This window comes from Nyctereutes procyonoides, unplaced genomic scaffold, assembly GCF_905146905.1.
Source record: "Nyctereutes procyonoides isolate TBG_1078 unplaced genomic scaffold, NYPRO_anot_genome, whole genome shotgun sequence".
In the NCBI taxonomy this organism is placed as follows: domain Eukaryota; kingdom Metazoa; phylum Chordata; class Mammalia; order Carnivora; family Canidae; genus Nyctereutes; species Nyctereutes procyonoides.
In genome coordinates this window covers 21,421,148-21,442,805 of record NW_026575024.1, presented here as the reverse complement: position 1 = coordinate 21,442,805, position 21,658 = coordinate 21,421,148, and the positions used below count along the sequence as shown (strand labels likewise).

Sequence of the window (21,658 nt, the reverse complement as noted above, 5' to 3'; positions counted from 1 at the left end):
TGGGAACTGACGCTCAGAGACGTGAAGCAGCCTTCACGAAGCCACACAGCAATTGCGGGCAGAGCTGCAGCTTGCACGGCCAGGCGTCGCTGTAAATCCCAGGCTTCACTGCCACCCGGAGCCCCTCTGCTTCCTCCTGGTCCATCCCCCCTTCAGCTGACACAGCAGCCCCCCCGTGAGCAGAGCAAGGTCTGTGGAGCCTGGGGCCGTGGAGACAGAGGAGGCCTCTGCCCCGATCAGGCCGAGGGCGCTGGACTGGGGGGTCGGCCCCACGCCGCCGTGGCCTGAACAGCTCCCCACCAGGGGCTACATCGCTTTGATGTTCTCCTATGTCATTCAAAATGCATGAATTCTGTATTCTAGTCCATAATATATTCATGTTTGTTGTAATACAAAAATAATGTTCTTTCCTCATTTGGGGGGAGGGAAGCCGGTGCCTCAGGAGGCCGCTTCCCCGGTTGGAGCAGCGGAGGCCAGGAGGGCACCCACCCTTCGTTTCTTTGTTCACCCCTTCTGCGAGCGGGGCCTGAGTGGGTGTGAGCTGTGCCCGCGCATGCAACACGCAGGGAGCCTGCCGCTGGGCCACACCGGCGGCCGCGGGGTCAGCCGGAGGGTGTGACAGGTGCGTGGCAGGGCGGCTCCGTCCCGGGCCCCTGCAGCCACGGCTGGGAGGGGGGCCGGGGGCTGAAGGGGAAGCCAGGCCGGGACGGCGGTGGAGGTGGCTGCCCACCCGTCCGCCCTCGGGGGGCCCCGCGCCCCAAGTCCTCCTGCCCGAGAAGAGCCTCTGCCTGGCGCTGCTCTGAATTTAATGTGCGACTCTCGCCAGCTCCCTGCTCCTGCGGGAGGACGGACTCCGAGGCCCGCAGCCTCCAGCAGGCCGCCTGGCCGGCCGGAATTTACAGAGCTGTGTGGCTCTCCTCGTGTCTATTTTTACAGTTCCCCTCTTATTTATGGCAAGGGATGCTGATTTTCCGTTTATGGCGGCAATAAAAGTCTCCTTTTAAGCTGAATTTATTTAAGTAAAAAGGGAAAGGTGCTTTGAAAATAAATATTAAGTAAATAACAGCGCAGGTGCTTGGGGGATCCTGCAGAAATGGTGAAGACGGTCCCCAAAACATTGGATTCATGAGACTGTCACGGGCATGTCCTCTCCTGTTGGGAGCTCCTCCTAACTCTGCCAACTCTGACCAGCTCTCAAGTCCAAGCAGGACCCACCTCCTAGAAGACATCCCTGAGTCCAGGCAGATGTGGGCCTGCGTTCATCTTCCCTAACACTCACACCTCCAGCCCGAGCTTCTGGATGTCTCTGGGGAAGGAGAAGAGGGGACCATGATTCATGGTTGAGTGAACAGTGCACACCCTGAACAATTGTACATGGCAGTGCAGGCTCAGTCCCCGCCATTGTCCATATGGTAGTCACTGATCTGCGTGTCTGCCCTTCCTGTGGACTCTGGGCCCCTGGAGGACCAGGGCCTGGCCAGAGCATCCTGGGAAGCCCAGCACGGTGGGGTCATGAAGGTTGATCTCCTTCATTCCTTCTGTGGGGAGGACCTGAGCTCCTTCTGCGTGCCCAGGCCACCCTCTTCCCACTAAGGCATATAGCAATTCCCTGAGCTGTCGTACAAATGGCCTTCTTGCACTTAAGAAGAGAAAAACGTGTCCACTCCAAGATCAAATAACCATCATCGATTCACACAGCGGGCCAGGGCCCAGGGGCCGCCCAGGGGGAAACCAAGAACCCTCCCCTGAGCCCTGCCCACCCCAGAGCAGACACTCTGCACCCGTCCCCAGGGAGGAGAGGGCTCTGGCTCTTGCCTGCCAGGCTCCTTCTACGAGGCCAGGCTTCTGAGTCCCTGGGAGCGGTTTCATGTTTTTATCTGGATTTTCCTCTTATGGACGTTTCACATCTCCTGATTTCAGGAGCAAGGTGAGATTCACGGATGAGCCAGGGCTTCGTCAGACACTCCCTCTGCAGCCTTTCCCCTCCTCTGCCTCTCAGCTGAGAGTTAGGGTGGCCGCGGGCCTTCCTGACCCCATGCCACACACCCTCGCAGCCCTGGCACCCAGCCGAGCTGGGCACAGAGCAGGGCTTTCTGGAAATGACCCCCAAAGAGTCAGGCCTGTTTTGCTGCAGGGCAGGGATGCTGAGGGAGGACTCAGATTCTGCTTGGGAAATTCTTCAGTCAGCCTTAGGGCTGGCAGCTGGCCTTGTCCCTTCATACTGTGTGACCTCAGGCACTGACGCTCCCTCTCTGGACCATGCTACTTCCCTCTGAGATGCGGCTGGCGATAAGGAGGACCGCCTCCTCTAGTCCTTGGGAGGATGAAGTAGGGTCCCGTGCACAGTGCCTGGAGGAGCTTGCCTCCTTCAGTCCCAGGGCAGGGGACTGCCCTCCGTGGCCCCAGGTTCTTCTCTGAGCTTTGTTTCTCAAGTTGCTGGAAAAGGCTCAAGTAAGGATGGAGGGGGGGACAGGGGGAGATACAGGGGCCCGTAGGTGTACCCCCCCCTTACTTCCTGCCTTTATCACTGCAGCATTGGCATCAGGAGAGGACAGGGGAGGACTTGGCCCTCTGGGGTCCCAAGGCCTGAGTCTGAATCCCAGCTTCTCAAAGGCCTGGGTCCCAGTCCCTACTCCTGTCCCCAACCTGCTGTGAGATCCATTTTCCCACCTGTAGTAAAGCTTCAATGACCCTGACCTGCAGGGTTGCTCTGAGGATTATGTGGGCTCAGACACATCTGCTCTGTGGTGCCTTGTGGGCCTCTGGTGGGAAAGCTGATCCCAGAGGCACCTGGGTGGCTCAGCCGGTTAAGCACCTGCTTTTGGCTCAGGTCATGATCTCAGGGTCCTGGGATCGAGTCCCGCATGGGGCTCCCTGCTCAGCGGGGAGTTTGCATCTCCTTCTGCCTGTGTCTCGGCCTCTCTCTCTCTCTCTCTCTCTCTCTCTCTCTGTCTCTCATGAATAAATAAAAAATCTTTAAAAAGAAAAAAAGAAAGGTGATCCCCTAGAGTTGCTGGTGCTGGCCTATGGGCCTCAGGGGTGCAGGGAGCTGCCTGCGAGCAGCCACAGCCCTTCCTGGCACTGCCGGCCTTTGTTTATTGCCCCATTTCATTCTCGGTCACATTTCATATGACAACTTTATGGGCCCTCTCGGGGAGCCTCTGGCTTGCCCGTCAGTGTGGCGGGGCGCCTGTGGGCCAGGCTGGGCTCGGGCGGCCAGTGGTCATGAGGGCCAGGAGGAGGGAGGGTGAGGAGGGCCCGGCCTGCTGGGGCTGGACTCAGGATGCCTGTGTCCATATTGTCCACTTGTCTGTCCCTAGCCCTGCTCTAGTGGGCACAGTTCAGCCAGAAACTCCATTCTGGCACATAGTAGGTACCCAATAAATGAATGTTTCTGTCTCCTTTTTTTGTTTGTTTTTTTTCTTTCTTACAGTTTTGAGAACTGAGGTCCTCTGGGTAGTTGACCTTTCTCCCTTCATGCATTCATGCATTCATTCACTCATTCAGCACATGCAGGGCAGTGCGGGGGTCCTGTGCTGGGGGAGCTCCCAGGCTGGGGGAGACAGACACCTTAGGTGGGTCATTATAACATGCTCCAGTGGGGCGACAACAGTGCTCAGAGACCATCAGGGGCCTTCCACCCTGGAGGGCTTCCACCCTGGCCGGGGCAGGGGAGGCATCTCCAGGCCCAGGGCCACCTGCGAGCTGGGACTCCAGGAACTGTGCCCCAGCGAGGGGGGAGGGCACATGTAAGTGTCCAGGAATGGCAGGAGGGGCCACAGTTGGGGTCCAGCAGAGCCAGAGCTGCAGACTCTGGATGCCCAGCTCGAGAGCCTGAGGCTGCCCCATCAGGCACCCTGAGCATGAGGGTTTCCTGGAGCCCCCCGGTGGCCTGGAGCCGGGAGAATGGGGTCCTTTGCCCTCCGCCAGAGCCACCGTATATGTCAGGTGTCACAGCAGCAGCGTTCATCCAGCACCCACCATGTGCCTGGTGTGCCCGGTGTGGTTCCAGCTGCCAGGATGGAGCAGTAAACCAAAGAGACTCCCGCCTCTGTCCAGCCTTTGGGGACCTTACAGTCAGGCTGGGAGGGGGACAGTACGTGAGACAAGAGAGAACCTGTGAGTGTAAGCGGTGAGGAAAGGGCAGCAGGTGGAGAAGAGGGGGACGGACGAGGGGGACGAGGGGGACAGATGGGAGAGGGAAGGCTCAGGCAGGACCGAAGCCTAGGCAGTGGGGGCTGGGCCGCGCTCGGGGCACACGGCGGGGAGACCTCGGAGGTGGGCAAGCCGCTGCTGCGGGCCGGGGGAGCCACCGGAGGCTTTTTAAAAAAATTGTGCTAAAATATCTACAACGTCACATTTACCATTGGAACCCTTTTGAAGTGTCCAGTTCAGTGGCATCCAATCCGTTCAGGTCACTGCGCAGCCACCGCCACCAACCATCTCCAGAGCTTGGGCATCCTGCCCAGCTGAAGCTCTGGACACTGCCCCCGTCCTGGCTCCCCAGCCCCAGGCAGCCACCCCTGCACCTTCCGTCTCTGAGTTGGGCTGCCCCGGGGCCTCGTGGAGGCAGGATCCTTCGGTACTTGTCCTTTTGCTCCCAGCTTATTTCACTCAGCATCATGTCCCCCAGGTTCATCCTTGCTGGAGCTGGGTCAGAACCGCCCTCCTTTTAAGGCTGAAGACTATTCCGTAGTGTGGAGAGACCACATTTTGTGTAACCATCACTGGAGGATTTGGAGCAGGCCATGACAGTAGGACCAAGCCAGAGCTGGGCTGAGTGAGGACCAAGGTGCCGGCTGGACCACACTGGTTCTCTCTGCTCTGCTCACCCCCCCCCCAATACACACACACCCCTTGCCTCCCTTTAGCTCCAGTTCTGCCTTGGTTCCCCTGACAAGGAGTTGATCCTTCTACTGGTCCTCAAGGGGTGGTGCTCTCACTCTGGCAGAGACTGATGGGTGGCCTGTGGTCCAGTCCCTGCAGGCTTCCTGGAGGAGGCAGCCTTAAACCAGAGATTTGAAGATTAGAAGGGCAAGGAAGGCTGTGCAGAGGGAGAGAGGAGATGGGGCTGGATCAGAGGATCTGGGATGGAGACCTCAGAGGGGGAGGGAGCCGGGGGCTGGGCCGAGGCTGCCTCTGGTGGACAAGCCCCCTGAGGTCTGTCTCTGTGTCACTGGCTGCTGGGGGCAGTGAGGAAGGAGTGGAGGTGCAGGACTGATGGACAAGAGGTTACACGGGCCTGGGTGTGGGAACTACAGACCTTGCACCCGCTGCATGATCTGATGAAGCTGCAAGAAGCATATTTAAAATCTTCCTGGGGGGAATCCCTGGGTGGCTCAGTGGTTTGGTGCCTGCCTTCAGCCCAGGGCCTGATCCTGGAGACCCAGGATTGAGTCCCACATCGGGCTCCCTGCGTGGAGCCTGCTTCTCCCTCTGCCTGTGTCTCTGCCTCTGTGTGTGTGTGTGTGCGTGTGTGTGTGTGTGTGTCATGAATAAATAAATAAAATCTTTTTAAAAAATAAAAATAAACTCTTCCTGGAGACGGCAGGATTTTGAGCTCAAATGTGAGAGAAGGGAGTGATAGTCATCGAGCACCTACTATGTGCGAGGCACCGGGCATGTGTTGCATCTTCCCCAACGCCCTCTCTTTCTTTCCTTTTTTTCATATAGAGAACTGAGGTTCAGAGAGGTCAAGCGCCTTGCCCAGGTCACACAGCTGGGGAGTAGAAGAAACAGGATTCGAACCCAGGCCTGAAGGCAAAGCCCTAGATGTTGTATTGAATCAGGGCCTGGAAGGTTGGGAAGGAGGCCAGGCCCTAGTCTTGGAGGGCAGACAAGATCTTCCAGGTCATCCTCTGCCTTTACCAGAAGCCAAACCCACTGACTCGGGCCAGGGCCCCAGAGCTGTTTCCTGCAGACCGTGCCTGATAACAGGTTTGGGGTTAATGACTACATTGTGCCCCTAATTAAAAGCAGAAAAGAAGAAGAGGTTGCATTCAATCAAGCCCCCTCTCCTTCTCCTGCAGAATCCTAATTTCTGGACACCGGTTTTAGTTGTCTTCCCAGTGAGCCCAGCCCTGCTCAGGCCCTGGGGCAGGAGAACGCAATCGCATCCTTCTCAAAAATCTATAATTATACCAGCCTCCCCGGAGACCGGCTGTGTGGAGTTACCTGAGCAGGGAAGGGGGCTCAGGACAGGAGGAAGTCAAAGAGGACAGATGGATTTCATGTCCCAAACTCCGCAGGGATGCTAACTGGAGATGGGGGGCGGGGTGTCCGGGTGGCTGGAAGGAGGCACATGGAGGAGGCGATAGGAAAAGGGGCTGCAGGAGCAGGTCGAGAAGCTATGGGCTCCACTCTCAAGTGCTCTGGAACTGGGTTCAAATGTAACGGCTTCCTCTGTGGCCTTGGGCAAGTCCTTAGCCTCTCTGGGCCTCAGCTTCCCCACCTGAACAATGGGGTGATAATGATCACCGTTCCCCCACAGCATCATGGTGGGAGCAAATGCCCACAAAGAGCTCTGCACAGTGCCTGGCACAAAGCAGCTACTCTCTGTTTCTTAGACGTTATTACTGCACCATCATCATCATTAAACTTAGTGTAAACCACCTCCCAGTTTCTGGTGTTGATGTCGTATCCTCTCTCACAGAGCCGGGACAGGGAGCTCCTGCCCATTAGAGGTACCTGCTTGTAGTGGAGGTGTGAGGAACTGAGCTCCCCGTCTCTGGAGGTGTGCAAGTGGGATGCAGAGCTGTGGAGCCAGGTGGCTGAACTTTTCCTGATAATTCAGACCAAATCCTGATGAAGGCTGATAGAGCCCCGGGTCTTGGTCACAACTGCTGGTCAGACCCAGGTTCAAAATCCAGCTCTGTGTGACCTTGGGCGAGTCCTGCCTCCTTTTTGAGCCTCATTTCCCTCATCTGTCAAATGTGGGTGAGCGGATTAGAGAGTATTAGAGACAGTGCCTGCATAGTGCTAGGCATGTAGTAGATGCTTCATAAATGGTATGGATTCTTTTTAAAAAACGGCAGAGCTCTCTGGCTTTCCCTCCTCCTTGTCTTGGCTCACACGTGCCCTTCCCCTGGCCTCTGCCTGTCAGGATTGCACCCATCTCTGGGCCCTGCAGACACACTCCTCCTTCCCTGAGTGGCAGTGACCCCTCCCCTTCCCAGTGCCCAGGAAGGACACTGCTCTTGGGATGTGCATCACTTTCTCCCTCAGATTGTCTGAGCTGGTGGGGTTCTCAGACTGTTGGGACTGACCCCCATTGTACAGAGAAGGGGAGAGATGCTCCCCAGGCCACAAAGCAAGCCCATTTGCAGAAGCAGGCTCAGTCCTCCGTCCCTGGTTCCAGCCTGTGCACCGGTGCTCACCTGCTTAAGCTGTGTCTCCGCCAGGGGCTCCTCTAGGGACAGGGCCGGGGACAGACCTTCATGATGCTGCCCGTGAACAGAGAGACACAGGTTATGGCCTCAAATGCCCAGAACTTCGTTTCCCCACTTGTCTTGCAGACACGTTGCCCCCATCACTACTGAGGTTGGAGACAACAGGATCCTGGGGGGCCTAGGATCCTGCCCACCCTAACCTGGGCAGATCTTGGCAGGGTCTGAGGGGGTCAGAGAGATCCTGGGAGCAGAGTCCACCACGGGGGTGGCTGTAGCCACAGATGACTCACCTGGTTCCATGAGTTCTTGCAGCCAGATTTCTACCCATCCTCCTACCCAAAGTTCTTCCCCACTCTTGGGGCTGGGGGTGGGCAGGGAGCATAACACTTCCTTTGAGAAGTCTCCCCTGATTGCCTTGGGCTGGGTGAAACGCCTCCTCTGTGCTTGCCCAAGCTTTTGCGCTCCCCAGCCTGCCCCAGAGGACCCTGCAAGATGTTGGCCGTCTTAGACTGTTCCTTTTTAAGAAAGACCGCTACAGCCAGAAAGAGTTTATTTATTTAAGATATTTATTTATTCATGAGAGACACAGAGAGAGGCAGAGACATAGGCAGGGGGAGAAGCAGATTCCCTGCAGGGAGCTAATGTGGGACTTGATCCCAGGACCCCAGAATCACACCCTGAGCCAAAGAAAGATGCTCAACCACTGAGCCACCCAGGTGCCCCAGAAGGAGTTTAAATACTCTGGGAAGAACATGGCCTTGGGAGTCAGACAGGCCTGGGTTCAAATCCAGGCTCTTCTGTGTGGCCTTGGAAGGGCCACTGCGTGGCACTGGGCCTTGGCTGCCTCCTTTGAGCAATGGGGACACGTGAGCAGGAGAGGAGAGGAGATACACCTGCCAGGACATCCCCCACATGTGACAGCTGAGCACCGGGAATGTGGCTGGTCTAAATTGAGATGTGCTGTAATCGTGTAAAATACATGCTGGATTTTTAAAACTTAGCACAAAAGTGAATGTAAAATATCTCATTAATAATTGCTCTTACATGTTGAAATAATTTTTTTGATATCTTGGGTTAAATAAAATTCATGATTAAAATTAATTTTATCTGTTTAAAAAAATTTTTTTTTTACTTTTTAAATGTGGCTACTAGAAAATTGCAAATTCCATGTGTGCCTCACACCTCCGGCTTATGTTCTGTTTCTGTTGGACAGCGCCCTCTAGAAGACCACTACTGGGATCAGGGGAGGGCTGCTCCCCCAAGTGTGTTTAGGGTCAGAGGACCTGGCCAAGGACTAGGGGTCTGGGGCCTGACCTTGGTGTCCTTTGGCTGCTGTGTAACCCAAGGCTAGACACCACTCTCTCTGAGCCTTGCTTTCTGCATCAGTAAAAAGAGACGGGGTTCAGGATTGGGTTTTCAGTTTGGGGTGTCCATGGGCAGGGGAGGCTGAGCCAGGGTGGATGGAGGCCTGGCCCCTCCCCTGATGGTGTCCTCACTCGGAAAGAGCCCATCTCTGTCCTTCCTGCCACCCACGAGACTCCCACATACTGTTTCTCATTCTCCCATTGGTCCGACATCCTTCCTCCACTCAAGCATCTCTAGGTGGAGGAGAAGCGCGGTGGTGGAGTCTCACAGGCCTGGGTTCAGGGACCGGCTCCGCCCTTCCTAGTCTGTGATCCTAGGGGCCGTGAACTCCTCTCCCCAGGAGCAGGGGGGCCCTTTTTGATTCTGGTGGCTCAGCAGTGGCACCTGGAGGAGGTCACAGCTTTGTCCCTCTCACCGTCTCTTAGACAGCCAGGTCCCACAGCTGGCCGCTTTAGATCCAACTCCCCTCCTTCCCTCTTTGCAAGGGCCACTGGGTCCGGATCAAGGCAAAATCCAGCTGTCCCAGGACAAGGGGCCAAGCGCCCACCGTGATCACCTCTCAGCTCCGTCCTGGTGGCTCAGGGCCTCGTGGCCCACTGCAGTCCTGCGGGAGCTGGCAGGCTGGCACCAGGGAAGGTGAGGAGGGCTGGCCCAGGACTCTCAGGGTGGGGACCTCTCAGCTCTGGACCCTGCTTCACCACTGCCCAGTCATATCTGTTCATTCGTTCACTCAAAAAGTATTTACTGAGCACCTACTAGGTACCAGGTGCTGCCCTAGGAGCTGGGGATACACCAACGGGTAAGACAGGCACAGGCACAGTCCCTGCCTCCTAGAGAGCAGACAATCAACAGACAAGAAGTGTATTCTCTGTGCTGCTCAATACAGTGGCCATTACCTACAAGTGGCTATTTATGTTTAAATTTAAATGAGTGAAAATGAAATAAAATTTAAAATTCAGTTCCTCATTCACACAAGCCACATTTCAAGTGCTCAGGAGACACACGTGGCTGGTAGTTTCTGGATTAGCTCAGATAGGGAACATTTTCCTCATTGCAGAAAGTCTGTCCGATGGCACCAATAATGTATTGGAAGAGAATAGTGATTTGAAGCACTGGGTTTGGGGTGAGAGATGCAATTTAAATGAGCTGGTGAGGGTATGCCTCGTTGAGGAGGTGACATCTGAGCAGAGTCCTGAAGCAGAGGAGGTTGGGAGCTATCTGGGAATCTGGGGGGCGGGAGGAGACTGTTCCAGGCAGAGGGAATACCAAGTGCAAAGGTCCTGAGGTAGGATCTCAACTGGAATGTTCAGAGAACACCAAGGAGGCCATGGTGGTGGGAACAGAATACCCAGGGGAAAAAGCAGAAGCGGGCACCCGAGGGGACAGGCCCAAACATGAGAGGCCTTCTCTGTCATGGGAAAGGCTTTGGCTTTTGTCCTCAGTGAGAAGACGCCGTAGGAGAGTTCTGAGGAAAGGAGTCAGGATTGGTTTGTGTCTTGCCAAGATAACTCTGGCTGACAAGTTGCAAATATATTGTTGGGGAGGACGGGTGGCCACGGGGAGGCCAGTGAAGGGGCCACTGTGCTGTTGTGGGTGGGAGATGGTGGCGGCTGGCCCAGTGCAGGGGCGCGGTGCAGGGGGTGAGATTCTGGAGACTTCTGGAGGCAGCATCCACAGGGTTCCCCGCAGACTGAATCTGGGCTATAAGGGAGGGTGACAGGGTGGTCAAGGACGGCTCTACAGTTTGGGGCCTGGACCCTGGAAGGCAAAGGCGGGCATGAGCGATGATGGCTCCCTCCAGGGGCCTGGTTTTGCCTCCCACCCAGTGGGAATAAGGACAGTCCCAGCTTTCAGATCCCCTGCAGATGGAGGCACCTGGCACCTCACCGGGCACACGTTCAGTAATTCAAACAGCCGTTCTTATTAAACAGCAGGGACAGCGGCCTGTTCCTCCCTAACCTCAGAGAATGTGGGAAGTCTCCGGGGTCCCATAAACCTCTAACATTGGGGATTAGGGACCTTGCAAACTTTCTCTTTGCCCGGAAACCAGTTACTGGAGTCAAGCTCCACATGGAAACCCTGTGTGTAGAGCAGAAACAGCAGAAGCTTCCAGATGGAGTTTGTCACTCCTGATGCTCTCAAAGCCCTCAGAATCCTGGGGCGGGTGGGAGGCAAGTGACTTCAGAGCAGGACTCCTACCTCCCAGCCCGGGCTCCCTCTTCCGCCTGCCCCAGCTGCACGTGAGAGGGAACACACAGGAGGGACCGCTGGGGCTGGGTGGTGGCACTTCTGCCGTGGGGGGGGGGGCACCCTGCAGCAGCAGCCAGGTAGGGCACGGGGTGGGAGGGCTGACGGACACACATTCCCTGGGTGACCTGCACGTTGCCAGGCGTCTTTCCAGGGCGAGATAATCTCTCCTGAGAAGAGGAAAGAATTCTAATTACGTCTCAGGACAATATTTGTTTGGAGAGAGGAGAGACAGAACATATGGTGGGGAGGGGCACTGGCCAAATTAAGTGGGGATTTGTTTTCTCATTTACCTGGTGGCGTTGGGCGGGGCTCCTGCTGAGTCTGGGGAAGCTAGGCACTGGGGTTTTCCTGGGGAGCTGGGTCCTGCGGGGGACGGGAGGCGGGCGTGGCTGCCCTCAGAGGATGGAGAACGGGCAATCCTGCAATCCGCTCGGCACACGCAGAGCACCTGCTAGGGGCTGGGGGTGGTGGAGCCCACAGGAGCCCCGGGTCCCTGTTCTCAGGGAGCTCGGCAGGCAGTGCCTGCAGTGAACGATGTGAGGTCGAGGTCGGGCAGGCAGGAGGTCGGGGTGGTAGGGACCCTACCCCGGGTGGTCACGGACGGCCTCTCTGAAGGGGCCTAGTTAGAGCTTTGTGTGGCGTGAAGGAGCCAGCTGGGCAAAGAGAGCCCAAGGCTAGAGTATTCCAGCCACTGGGCACAGTCAAGGCAAAAGAGGGGGAAGCAAGGCGCGCGCACAGGACAGAGGAGACCAGGGGGACGTGGGCGGGTCCTGAACCCCAACCCGGTGGGCTTTCTCCTAGGTGCAATGGGGAGCCAGGGCAGATTCTGAGCAGGGGTTTGACCAGGTCTCACTCGGTTTTACAAAGACTGCGGCGCTGGCTGCTGTGCTCTGGGGTTGAGAATAACCTGGGAGGGAGAGCGGTGGGGGTGACTAGAAAAATCTGGAAGACTTGATGAACACGGCACCTCCTCCCTGGCCTCCCTGGCCTCCTTGCTCACACCTTCCAACCCAGCCCTCCTCCGATCCCTCACAGCCCTGAGTGGGTCTCCCGTGGTGCCTGCGGACTCCGGGAGAGCAACCCAGTGTGGGGGGCGCTCCGGCCCCTGGACCTGCCCCTCTGGCCCCATGTGTCCCCAGCTGCTCAGCACACCCCTCCTGCGGCCTCCCCGGGCTCCTCTGGGGCCCCACCTGAAGCCAGGCCTCCCCTTTCTCCACGCAGCCCTGTTCACAGAGACGCCCCACGACATGACGGCGCGGACGGGCGAGGACGTGGAGATGGCCTGCTCCTTCCGCGGCAGCGGCTCCCCGTCCTACTCGCTGGAGATCCAGTGGTGGTACGTGCGGAGCCACAGAGACTGGACCGACAAGCAGGCGTGGGCCTCGAACCAGGTACTGCCCCCGGGGAGCCACCCGAACCGGGGCGCTTCTCTGCCCTCTGGGGGGGAGGCCGAGCTAGGCCGAGCACTTGGGGTGACCACGGAGAGCACAGAGCCCCTCCCTCAGGGTACAGGTGGGGAAACAGACCCGGTGGGCAGCCCCGTCACTGCACACGCACTCACTGGAGCCCATGCTGTTGGTGCCCAGCGCACACACCTGCCACCAGCCCCACTGACAACCCCTGCAGCTCTGCCTGAGAGCTTCTCCTGGGCCACAGAGCCCGCAAGGCAGCCCGGCAGTGGAGGACACAGCTGGAGGCCACGGCTCCCCGCAACCTCCCGCAGCCGGAGTAACTGGAGAGTTCCACACTGTCTCCCTCGGGTGCCCCAGGGAGTAGGTTCCAGCTGCCCGCAGCGTCCCTGGCTTGAGAACGTGCCCACTACTGACTTCCTTCCCTTTGTGGTCTCACCGGCCCATGCCCCTACTGGTGTCCCCTGGGATCCCCACCCAGCTAGACTAATAGCACTGGAATCTTTGTCTCAAGGTCTCCTGCTGGGGGAGCCCAAACGAAGACACTTCCATTCCTCCACTTGGGTAAATGCAAATAATATATGAATACATGCACCTCTGCGCACACGTTCACATATGAACACGGACATTTACACACCTGCAAGTGCACACGCAGGCATGCTCACACATTCTTGCGTGTTCATGAAGTAGCCTCTAACATATTCACGGATATGTATTAAAGACTTTCTTTTTTATTTTATTTTTAAAGATTTTATTTATTTATTCATGAGAGACACAGAGTGAGAGGCAGAGAGACAGGCTGAGGGAGAAGCAGGCTCCCCGTGGGGACCCTGATGTGGGACTTGATCCCAGGAACCCGGGATCATGACCTGAGCCAAAAGCAGATGCTCAACCACTGAGCCACCCAGGGGTCCCAAAGATTTATTTATTTATTTGACAGAGAGAAAGAGCGCACAAGCAGGGGGAGCAGCAGGCAGAGGGAGAGGGAGAGGCAGGCTCCCGCTGAGCAGGGGGCCCAATGCAGGGCTCTATCCCAGGACCCCGGGATCATGACTTGAGCCACAGAGATGCTTAATCGACTGAGCCACCCAGGCGCCCCTCACAAATACGTATTCAACTTTGTCTTGCTCCTGGGAGTGTCACCTCTCTTCAACGCTTGCAGCCTGCCTCACAGGGCTCAGAGGAGTCCACGGGGGTCAGGGGAAGCCCTTAGGCAGAGACCTGCAGGTTTGTGCAACTGGAAGCATCTGGGGTCAGCCTGCAGGGTATAACACCATGTGGGCAGGACTCTGACAGGATTTGCCACAAACACACGATCATGGGTGTGAGACACCTCAAAATGCAAACACATTCACAGAGACACAAGTGTAGAGACAGACATTCCAACAGACACACCAGGCAGGCTCACCCACCCCCTCAGATCCCTAAATACCCACATATCTAAATGCATAGCACATGCAGTTTTACAGGCACCCTCTTCATCTTCCTTTGCTCTGACTCACCCCCACCCTGAGATGACACAGAGCTGAGGGACGCCCGACTCCAGACCCCAGAGCATCACTTGTCACAGCTACAATCTTAGCTATTGTCCATACTCCCACCCCATGATGCTAACGCCTTGTCTCTGCTCTCTCTGCCCCTCCCGCTCCCTCCCAACAGCTAAAAGCATCTCAGCAGGAAGACACAGGGAAGGACGCCACCAAAATAAGTGTGAGTTTTGGTAATGACTTCTTGCAACGGCTCTAATGGAGGACACAGCTGTAATTTAAAAAAAAAAAAAAAAGGTCCAGTTCAGCTGGCAGCTTGGGCATGAAGATGGAGAAGAAAAAAGAAAGGGGAAAAAATGGCCTCATTCTGTTTTTTAAAAGATGCAGATTTTTCAAGTTCATTGAATGACAGGCACAAAAAAAAAAAATGACAAGGGGAGAGAAGACACATTCTCTCCTGTCAGGGCCAAGGCTGTGTGTGGTCTGGATGCTTTGTGTCTGTCTCAGCAGCATTTTTAATTTGGGGAGCTAACAGGGTCTGATGTGACTAAGCTGGCTTCCTTCGGGCCATCATGACTGACTGTGGTGGCATGTCATGGTCACTTGGGTCATGTGGCTCCTGTGGGTGAGGTGGGGCGGGAGACCTATAGCCAAGGGACTTCAGTACTGGCCGGTCTTACGCATGGACTCATTTTATCATTGCTACAAAGCCATAGGGAACAGCCAAGTGTTCGCCCATTTTCCAGGTAGGGCCACTGAGGCCTGGAGGGGTCAGAGATTGACTAGAGGCCATGACGTGGCTGAGCTGCCTGACTTTAGGGCTTGAGTGCCTTGTCTCCAGACGCTGCTGGGGCCACATGTGGGGACTCAGAGGACTCAGGAAGTGCCAGTTTTTGTGGAGGAGGAACACCCAAAGTTGGGCCTGGGAATGGCCAGCACGATTGAGAAGGGAGGTGGAAGGGAAGAGCATGCTGAGCACAGGGGACAGGCCTGGGGACATGTGTGGCCCTAGGGCTGGGCTGGATGGGTGCCTGGGGCATCAGGTCAGCCTGGCAGGAGGCTAGTGAGTCCGCTAGTGACATCAGAAGTGCAGGTGCCCACAGGGGTATGAGTGTGTGTGTGAAGGGAGTGACCTCCAAATTCACTCTTCGCGGCTGATTCCTCCACAGCTTCTCAAGGGTTTCTGAGGGAGCTCCGGGCCCCAAGGCCAAGGAGACACAGGTGCACCGAGGAGCCTTGCCCTAGAGCAGAAATCACAGTGCAGAGTGAGCACCATCAGCAGGCATGAGGGAGGGTGCCATGCTGGGCACTGAAGATGGGGGAGTGGAGGCAGGGAGGCCGGGGAGGAGGCTCCTGCAGCCACCCTAATGGGAGGTGGGCAGATTACAGAACAAGGACCTTTATTTTTTTTTAAGATTTTATTTATTGGGGCACCTGGGTGGGTAAGTGGTTGAGTATCTGCCTTTGGCTCAGGTGGTGAACCTGGAGTTTGGGGATCGAGTTTCTCATATTGGGCTCCCCGCGGGAAGCCTGCTTCTCCCTCTGCCTGTGTCTCTGCCTCTCTCTGTGTGTCTCTCATGAATAAATAAATAAAATTTTTTAAAAAGATTTTATTTATTTATTAGAGAGCAAGCAAGAGAAGGAGCAGGGGAGGGGCCAAGGGAGAGGGAGAAGCAGACTCCCTGCTGAGCAGAGAGCCTAGTGTGGGACTCTATCCCAGGACCCCGGAATCACCACCCAAGCCAAAAGCAGACACTCAACCAACTGAGCCACCCAGACACCCCTGGGGAACAAGGGCCTTTAAAGCAACATTTGTGTAGTCTGCCCAGGGCCCTTCACAGCTGGGGTCTGGCAATTCAAGCCTCTTCCAGATTAGGGCAGCTGTAGCTCCCCTTCTACCCCTGCCCCTCACCCTCACCCTCTGCCAAGGGCACATCCATATGCAATGCCCCATTTCTTGCACAAACACCCACCAGTTAAACCTGGGTAGATAGAGATCTGTGTATATATTAATACACCTGCAACTCACTCTCCTATGATTTTGTGTGCGGTTTAAGGAGTGTCTCAGGCAAAGGGAAGAATAATCTAATTGACTTAGAGGATTAGAATTCAAGGCTGCTAGGCCCCACGTGAGGGGAATGCGAAGATGCTAATTAGTTAAATAAAATAAATGTGCTCAGCGTGATTATGCCATCACTCCCTGCCCCCAGCCCCTGCAATTCCTGTACCAGCTGGGGCTCCAGGGGTCTGGTGAGGAAACTCACAGCCATCGCCACCTCCTTGTCCAGACAGGATCACACACATGACAGTTCTTAAATGCACACAGAGCTCGCCGACGCCTGTAAGCAGATGCACACCCCCGTTTCCAGCGGGCTAGAAGGCTCAAACTTTTCTCCATGGCCCTTCAAGGCTTTGCTCAACTCATTCTGCTCACCGTCTGGGCTGTCTCATCTTGCTTGACCTGGCTCCCCTTCCCGTCCCAACTCTGGATGCTTTTCTCCCTTCCCACCCCTGCCCACCGCCTGGCCTTTGCACGGGCCAGTTCCTCTGCCCAGAAAACTCTCCTTGTCTCTTCCTTCAGAGCTCAGCTCAGGAAGTGCCCCTTGACCGTGTGGCTCAGCCAGCATCCCATTTCCGTGCTGCTTGTATTTCCATATGCAATCATCCATGTGTGTGTTTGTTTCCTATCTGTCCCCCCACACTCCCAGACTCAGTGGGGCTGGGACTGTGCCTGCCTGATTAACTGTTACGTTTCCAGAGCCTAGCGCAGCACCTGGCACATAGTAGGTGCCCTATAAATAATTGAATGACAGTCACACACATCCAGGCCAACTGTGGTATAAGCCCAGACACAGATTTTGATACACGGACATGCCAACATGATGTGCATCTGTGCCTGTACTTGTATGTATACAGGTGACATGAAGGCACAAGGTGGCTCGTGTGGAAGCCACAAGGTGGCTCATGGGGCCTAGAACCCAGGCCCTGTATCTGTAGGAGCCAACTGAGCCAGGCAGGAATTCAACCCAGTAGCCTTCTGTCTTCTAAAAATCCTGATTGCAGTGGGCAGCTCCTGATTTTTAACTGTTGGAACCTAATTTGAACAACACTGTGGGAGCTAAACAGCATAGCATACTGGCTTGGCGGCGTGGGTGCTGTGGGATCCCAGGTTCTGGGGGAGGGAGTACCATCAGCTTCCAGGAGCCTGGTGTGGGAGGGCTCCGTGACCTGCTGGGGCTGCCATGGTAACCCCTGGTAGGATCAGGGTTGGCAGTGCTGAGGACACAGTGGGGCCAGCACCTAGCATCCCTCAGCCAGAACGCCGTGTAACAGTGGTTACTAGAGTGAAAACTTTATATGAATTTGTGAATCACAACACTCCTATTCCCAGCAGGTGGGGGATAGCTGGAGCATGAAGGGAGGCCCATCTTCTCTGCAGGAAACAGGCGAGGGAATCAAAGAGCTCAGAATCCTGTAGGGAGATCAGTTATGTAGTAGGACAGGCATCTGTGATAAAATAATAATAATAATAATAATAAAGCAGCTAACATTCATTGAGTGCCTGCCATATGCCAGGAACCATGATGAGCACTTTACATTACATGAATTATCTCATTTCACTTGGGACCTGGGGAAGGACCCCTGGCCTAAAAACATCTTTCTTGGTAACTGGCATATGCCAAGGGTTTCACCTTCGGCGCCTCATTTCTGTGGCTCAGACCACTTATTTTTCTTATTGGCTGTTTTCAAGTTCTGGAAGTTTTTCCTTTGATTTAACTGAAGTTCTCTGTTTTAGAGTTTGGGTTAATTTCCCCTTAACCAGTTTTTTTTTAATTTTTATTTATTTATGATAGTCACAGAGAGAGAGAGAGAGGCAGTGACATAGGCAGATGGAGAAGCAGGCTCCATGCACCGGGAGCCCGGCGTGGGATTCGATCCAGGGTCTCCAAGATCGCGCCCTTGGCCAAAGGCAGGCGCTAAACCGCTGTGCCACCCAGGGATACCCCCCTTAACCAGTTTTGCAAGCAGAAGTGGTTCCCAACTTCTTAATTTGAAGGCAAGCTGAAATTCACCCCCTCCACCTGCTTTACCTGCCTTCATCGTATAGCTGCTTTAGTGGGGAAGAGCCCTAGACCCCCAGGGTCCCCATATACATGTGGCCCAGTTGTCTGGCCCATTCATCCTGAAGCCTGCACCCCTTCCAGCCAGGCCCCAAAAGCCAGGTACAGCCCTGAAGGGCATCAAGAAGCATCTGTAGCCTCCCTCTGGAATCTCCACGAAATCTCCATGAATGGCTATAAGACAGGCCTGTTTGTTAGATCAACCAAGTGGTTCTGCGGGCCAAGCCCCTGCCAACCCTGGCCAGTGGCTCTGCATGTGTGGTGCACATGTGGACCTGGGTGTTTTTGGTGGAGGGCTGGGACAGCTGAAGCGGTGCACAAAGTCTGCATCCTTCACAAAGGATTAACAGGCCAAGTGATGGCTCATGGTTTATTATGATTTTTATTTTCTGCTATCGGTGTTTCCATCTTAAAATTCCTGCAGTGGTCCACAGTATACATAGGGCATCATGTTCTGAGCTCCTCCAGGGAGGGGAGATTCACATGGAGCCAAAACCACTCCATCCATCTCAGGAATGCCTGAAGCATCCCTAGAGAGGTTGAGGGCCTTGAAGATGCCTCTCAGAAGGCCACGGTTATACACACTTGGTCCCTGTCCTCAGGTGCTCCCAGGTCAGTGTGGGAGATGAATATTAACCCAGTCATCACCCATGATAAGAAGTAAAATGACAACTGTGACCACAAAATGAGGAGAGCTCCCTGGGGGTCTGAGCCAGTGACAGAGGACCTGGCCTAGTCTGGATGGTCTGGAGGGCTTCCTGGAGAAGGTGCTATTTAAAGTAAGCACTGAAGTATAGAGCTGTTGACTAGGAGTGAGGGATCTGAGCTGGGTATGTGTGTTGGAGGAACTGCAGGAGGCTGGTGTGGCCAAGGGGCAGGTGGGGATGAGACCCCAAAGGTCCCAGTCAGCCACTGCCAGGAGCCATCGAAGGAAGAGGCCCTAAGTCAGGGGCATTGTGTGACCCTAGTCAGTGCAAGGGGGATGGACTCTGGAAGGAAGAGGAGGGGCCCAGTGATGTTCAGAGGGAAGATCAGTGGAATTCTGGAATTGATTGTGCCAGAATGCAGGAGGAGCAGAGCAGTGATGATTTGGGAGGGTCTGGCTGGTGTGGGTGAGCCCTTCTGGGGTCCAGATTCAGAAGGACCCTGAGCTGGATTCGGAACACAAGGGTGGGGGCAGGGATGGGGGTGCTGGTGGAAGTGTCTGGGTGCTGCTGATGGAGGGCCTGGGAGTGGCAGGGCTCAGAGCTGGCCCTGGCCTGGGGCAGGGACCATCTGACCCCTAAGCCCCACCCCAACGCCTTCCTGGGGCCACCCTGTCTGTCTCAGGCTCAGCCACCAGCCTACACGTAGGAGAGGTCTGGCACCATGGACATGCATCAGCACCACTCATTCTTCCTGGCCTGGCTCTGGAGGAAGATCCCAGCCTTGAGGGGCCAGGGGTGCCCTTGCCATGCCCAGAAAGGCCTGGGCTGTGAGTGAGCGGGGAGGAGGCTGAACTTGGTCATGGCATGGACTCGCCTTGTCTCTTTCAGCATAATTAGGTGCTTAATTGCACTGCTAAGGCCTGTCGATGCCTGTGCCGAGGTGATTATGATTTACAGCCAGGCCGAGGCGCAGGGGTCTCCTCTCGTCCTGGCCTCTCTGGTCTCGCTGGAGGCCCAGTTGGTGAATGGGGAAATTCCAAGAGGCTGCTCCCTCCACCCCCTAGAAGCTGGAGCAGGATGTTGGACTCCCTCCCACAGGATTTGCCTCTGAGGATGCGCTGGGCTCCCCAAGCCAAGGAAGGCTGGGCACATAGGCAAGGACGTAGGACGGGGTGAAAAGGTAGCCCTGTGGTTTATTGGTCATGGGAGGCCCCCCATGTCTCTGTCACTGGCTGAGTGGCCTTGGGCAAATCACTCTACCTCTCTGAGCCTCAGTTTCCTGAGGCTATCTTGGCAGGGCCTATATCACAGGGTTACTGGAAAGCTTAAAAAAGATATATGAAGCTTTTAGCACATCATCTCACGGTGATCAAGTGCTCTGTAAACACTGGCCGCCAGCACTACTCTTATTGCTGTTACGGGTTTTTCACTCCAGATCGTGCTGAAAGGGGTAGACACCAGGGCTGGCGAGAGCTGTGTCTCATGCGTGACTCTCCCTGAGGTGCTGGGTTCGGTGTGGGGTCTGGGTTGTCTGTGAGTCCATGCAGCACCACCTGGGGTCTGGCTGGTTCACAGCTGTGACCTCAGCACCCAGCTCAGAGCAGGCCCTCACTAAGTGTCCACCAAATGCATGATGAATGCGTCCCAGGAGCCTGGGTGCTGGTGACTGGTCAGGATCAGACCCAGCCTCCCAGCACCTCCCCGACTCCTTCCTCCTCTCTCAGAGAGGAAGGGCTCTCCTTCTGAAGGCCACCAGGTCTGCTGGCGGAGGGGGCGACAGGGTACTGGAGGGGGAGCAGATTGCTGGCAGAGGGCCGGTCTAGGCCGGGCCTCGGGTCTGGGGGTGGGAGGGGTGGGCTGCGTCTGGTGCTCCCTCCTTAGGAGCGGCTGCTCCCAGCGCTTCGCATTATTACTCCATTAGCGCCTTGTAGGGTTGACAAATGAAGGATAATTAATATCCGTGAGGGAAACAGATGTTGAGGTAATTCGCTCCCCGCTGTGCATTTGCAACAGCATCTCCTAACTCGCCTGAGAGCATGGCAGGGCCACAGGGCGTCCCGGTGCCCTTGGTCAGAGGTGATGGAACCAGCAGGGCCTGCGGCTTCCAGCTGGGCCCAGCCTGGAGCCGGGCAGGGAGGCTGGTTCTCAGCCCCACACCAGGAAGGGGCGGCTGGGAGAACTTCCTGCTCTTCCTACTGGGCACTCTGCCTGTGTCCCACCTCGTGCCTCCTGCTCTACCACAAGCCCATGTTTTCCGGCTTCACGGGGGTGATGACCAGCTGGAAGGCTCAGACAGGCCAGGCTCCTTGCTGCTGCCCACCTATCTTTCCTCTTCCCTTCTGGAGCCTGGGAAGGGCCCCCCTCTGGCTTTGCCAGCACCGGTCACCCAGCAGGACCCTAGAATGAGTCCATTCATTCAACAAATGTTGCCGTTGTTGTTTACAGGGCACAAGACCCTAGATGGTCACTAAGATGAACAAAAGGGGTGTCATCCCTGTCCTCGTGATGTTTATAGTTTGGCCAGAGAGAGAAACAGAAATCAAGCCAACAGATGAATAAATGGTCTTCAACGGTAATGACTGCTAGGAGATGCACAAGGGGTTGTGATGGAGGGCTTCTTGGAGGAGGTGAGGTTGAAAATGAACAGGAGTCAAGTGGATGAAGAGAGATGGGGAACACCACTGGGGCAGAGAGACCAGCATATGCAGAGGCTGCGAGGTCAGAAAGAGCTTGGCATTTGGGGGAAATGAAAGGGGTCCGGAGATATTGTAAGTCACGTGTGTGTGTGTGTGTGTGTGTGTGTGTGTGTGTGTGCGCGCGTGCACACCCAGCACAGGTTCAGGCACATCTGCAGTGAACGCACCCCATGGAGACTCTCCTCTTTTGCATCCCAGCCTCCTTACTGCAAAGGTGACCAGCAAGAGCCTCCTGCTCCAGGAGCTGGGGCTTGACAAGACAGTGACAGCTGGTTTTCCATGCCTGCCCCCTGCT

At 55.7% G+C, this 21,658-nt stretch overlaps 1 protein-coding gene across 1 annotated transcript in view; it reads left to right on the top strand.

The window, feature by feature from the left end:
- VSTM2L (V-set and transmembrane domain containing 2 like) overlaps positions 1-21,658 on the top strand; it is a 37,128-nt gene that overhangs the window by 12,428 nt on the left and 3,042 nt on the right. The window contains exons 2-3 of the mRNA XM_055303123.1: positions 12,225-12,394; positions 14,072-14,122. Of these exons, the coding sequence (XP_055159098.1) occupies positions 12,225-12,394; positions 14,072-14,122 (221 nt within the window). The remainder of the gene's footprint in view (positions 1-12,224; positions 12,395-14,071; positions 14,123-21,658) is intronic.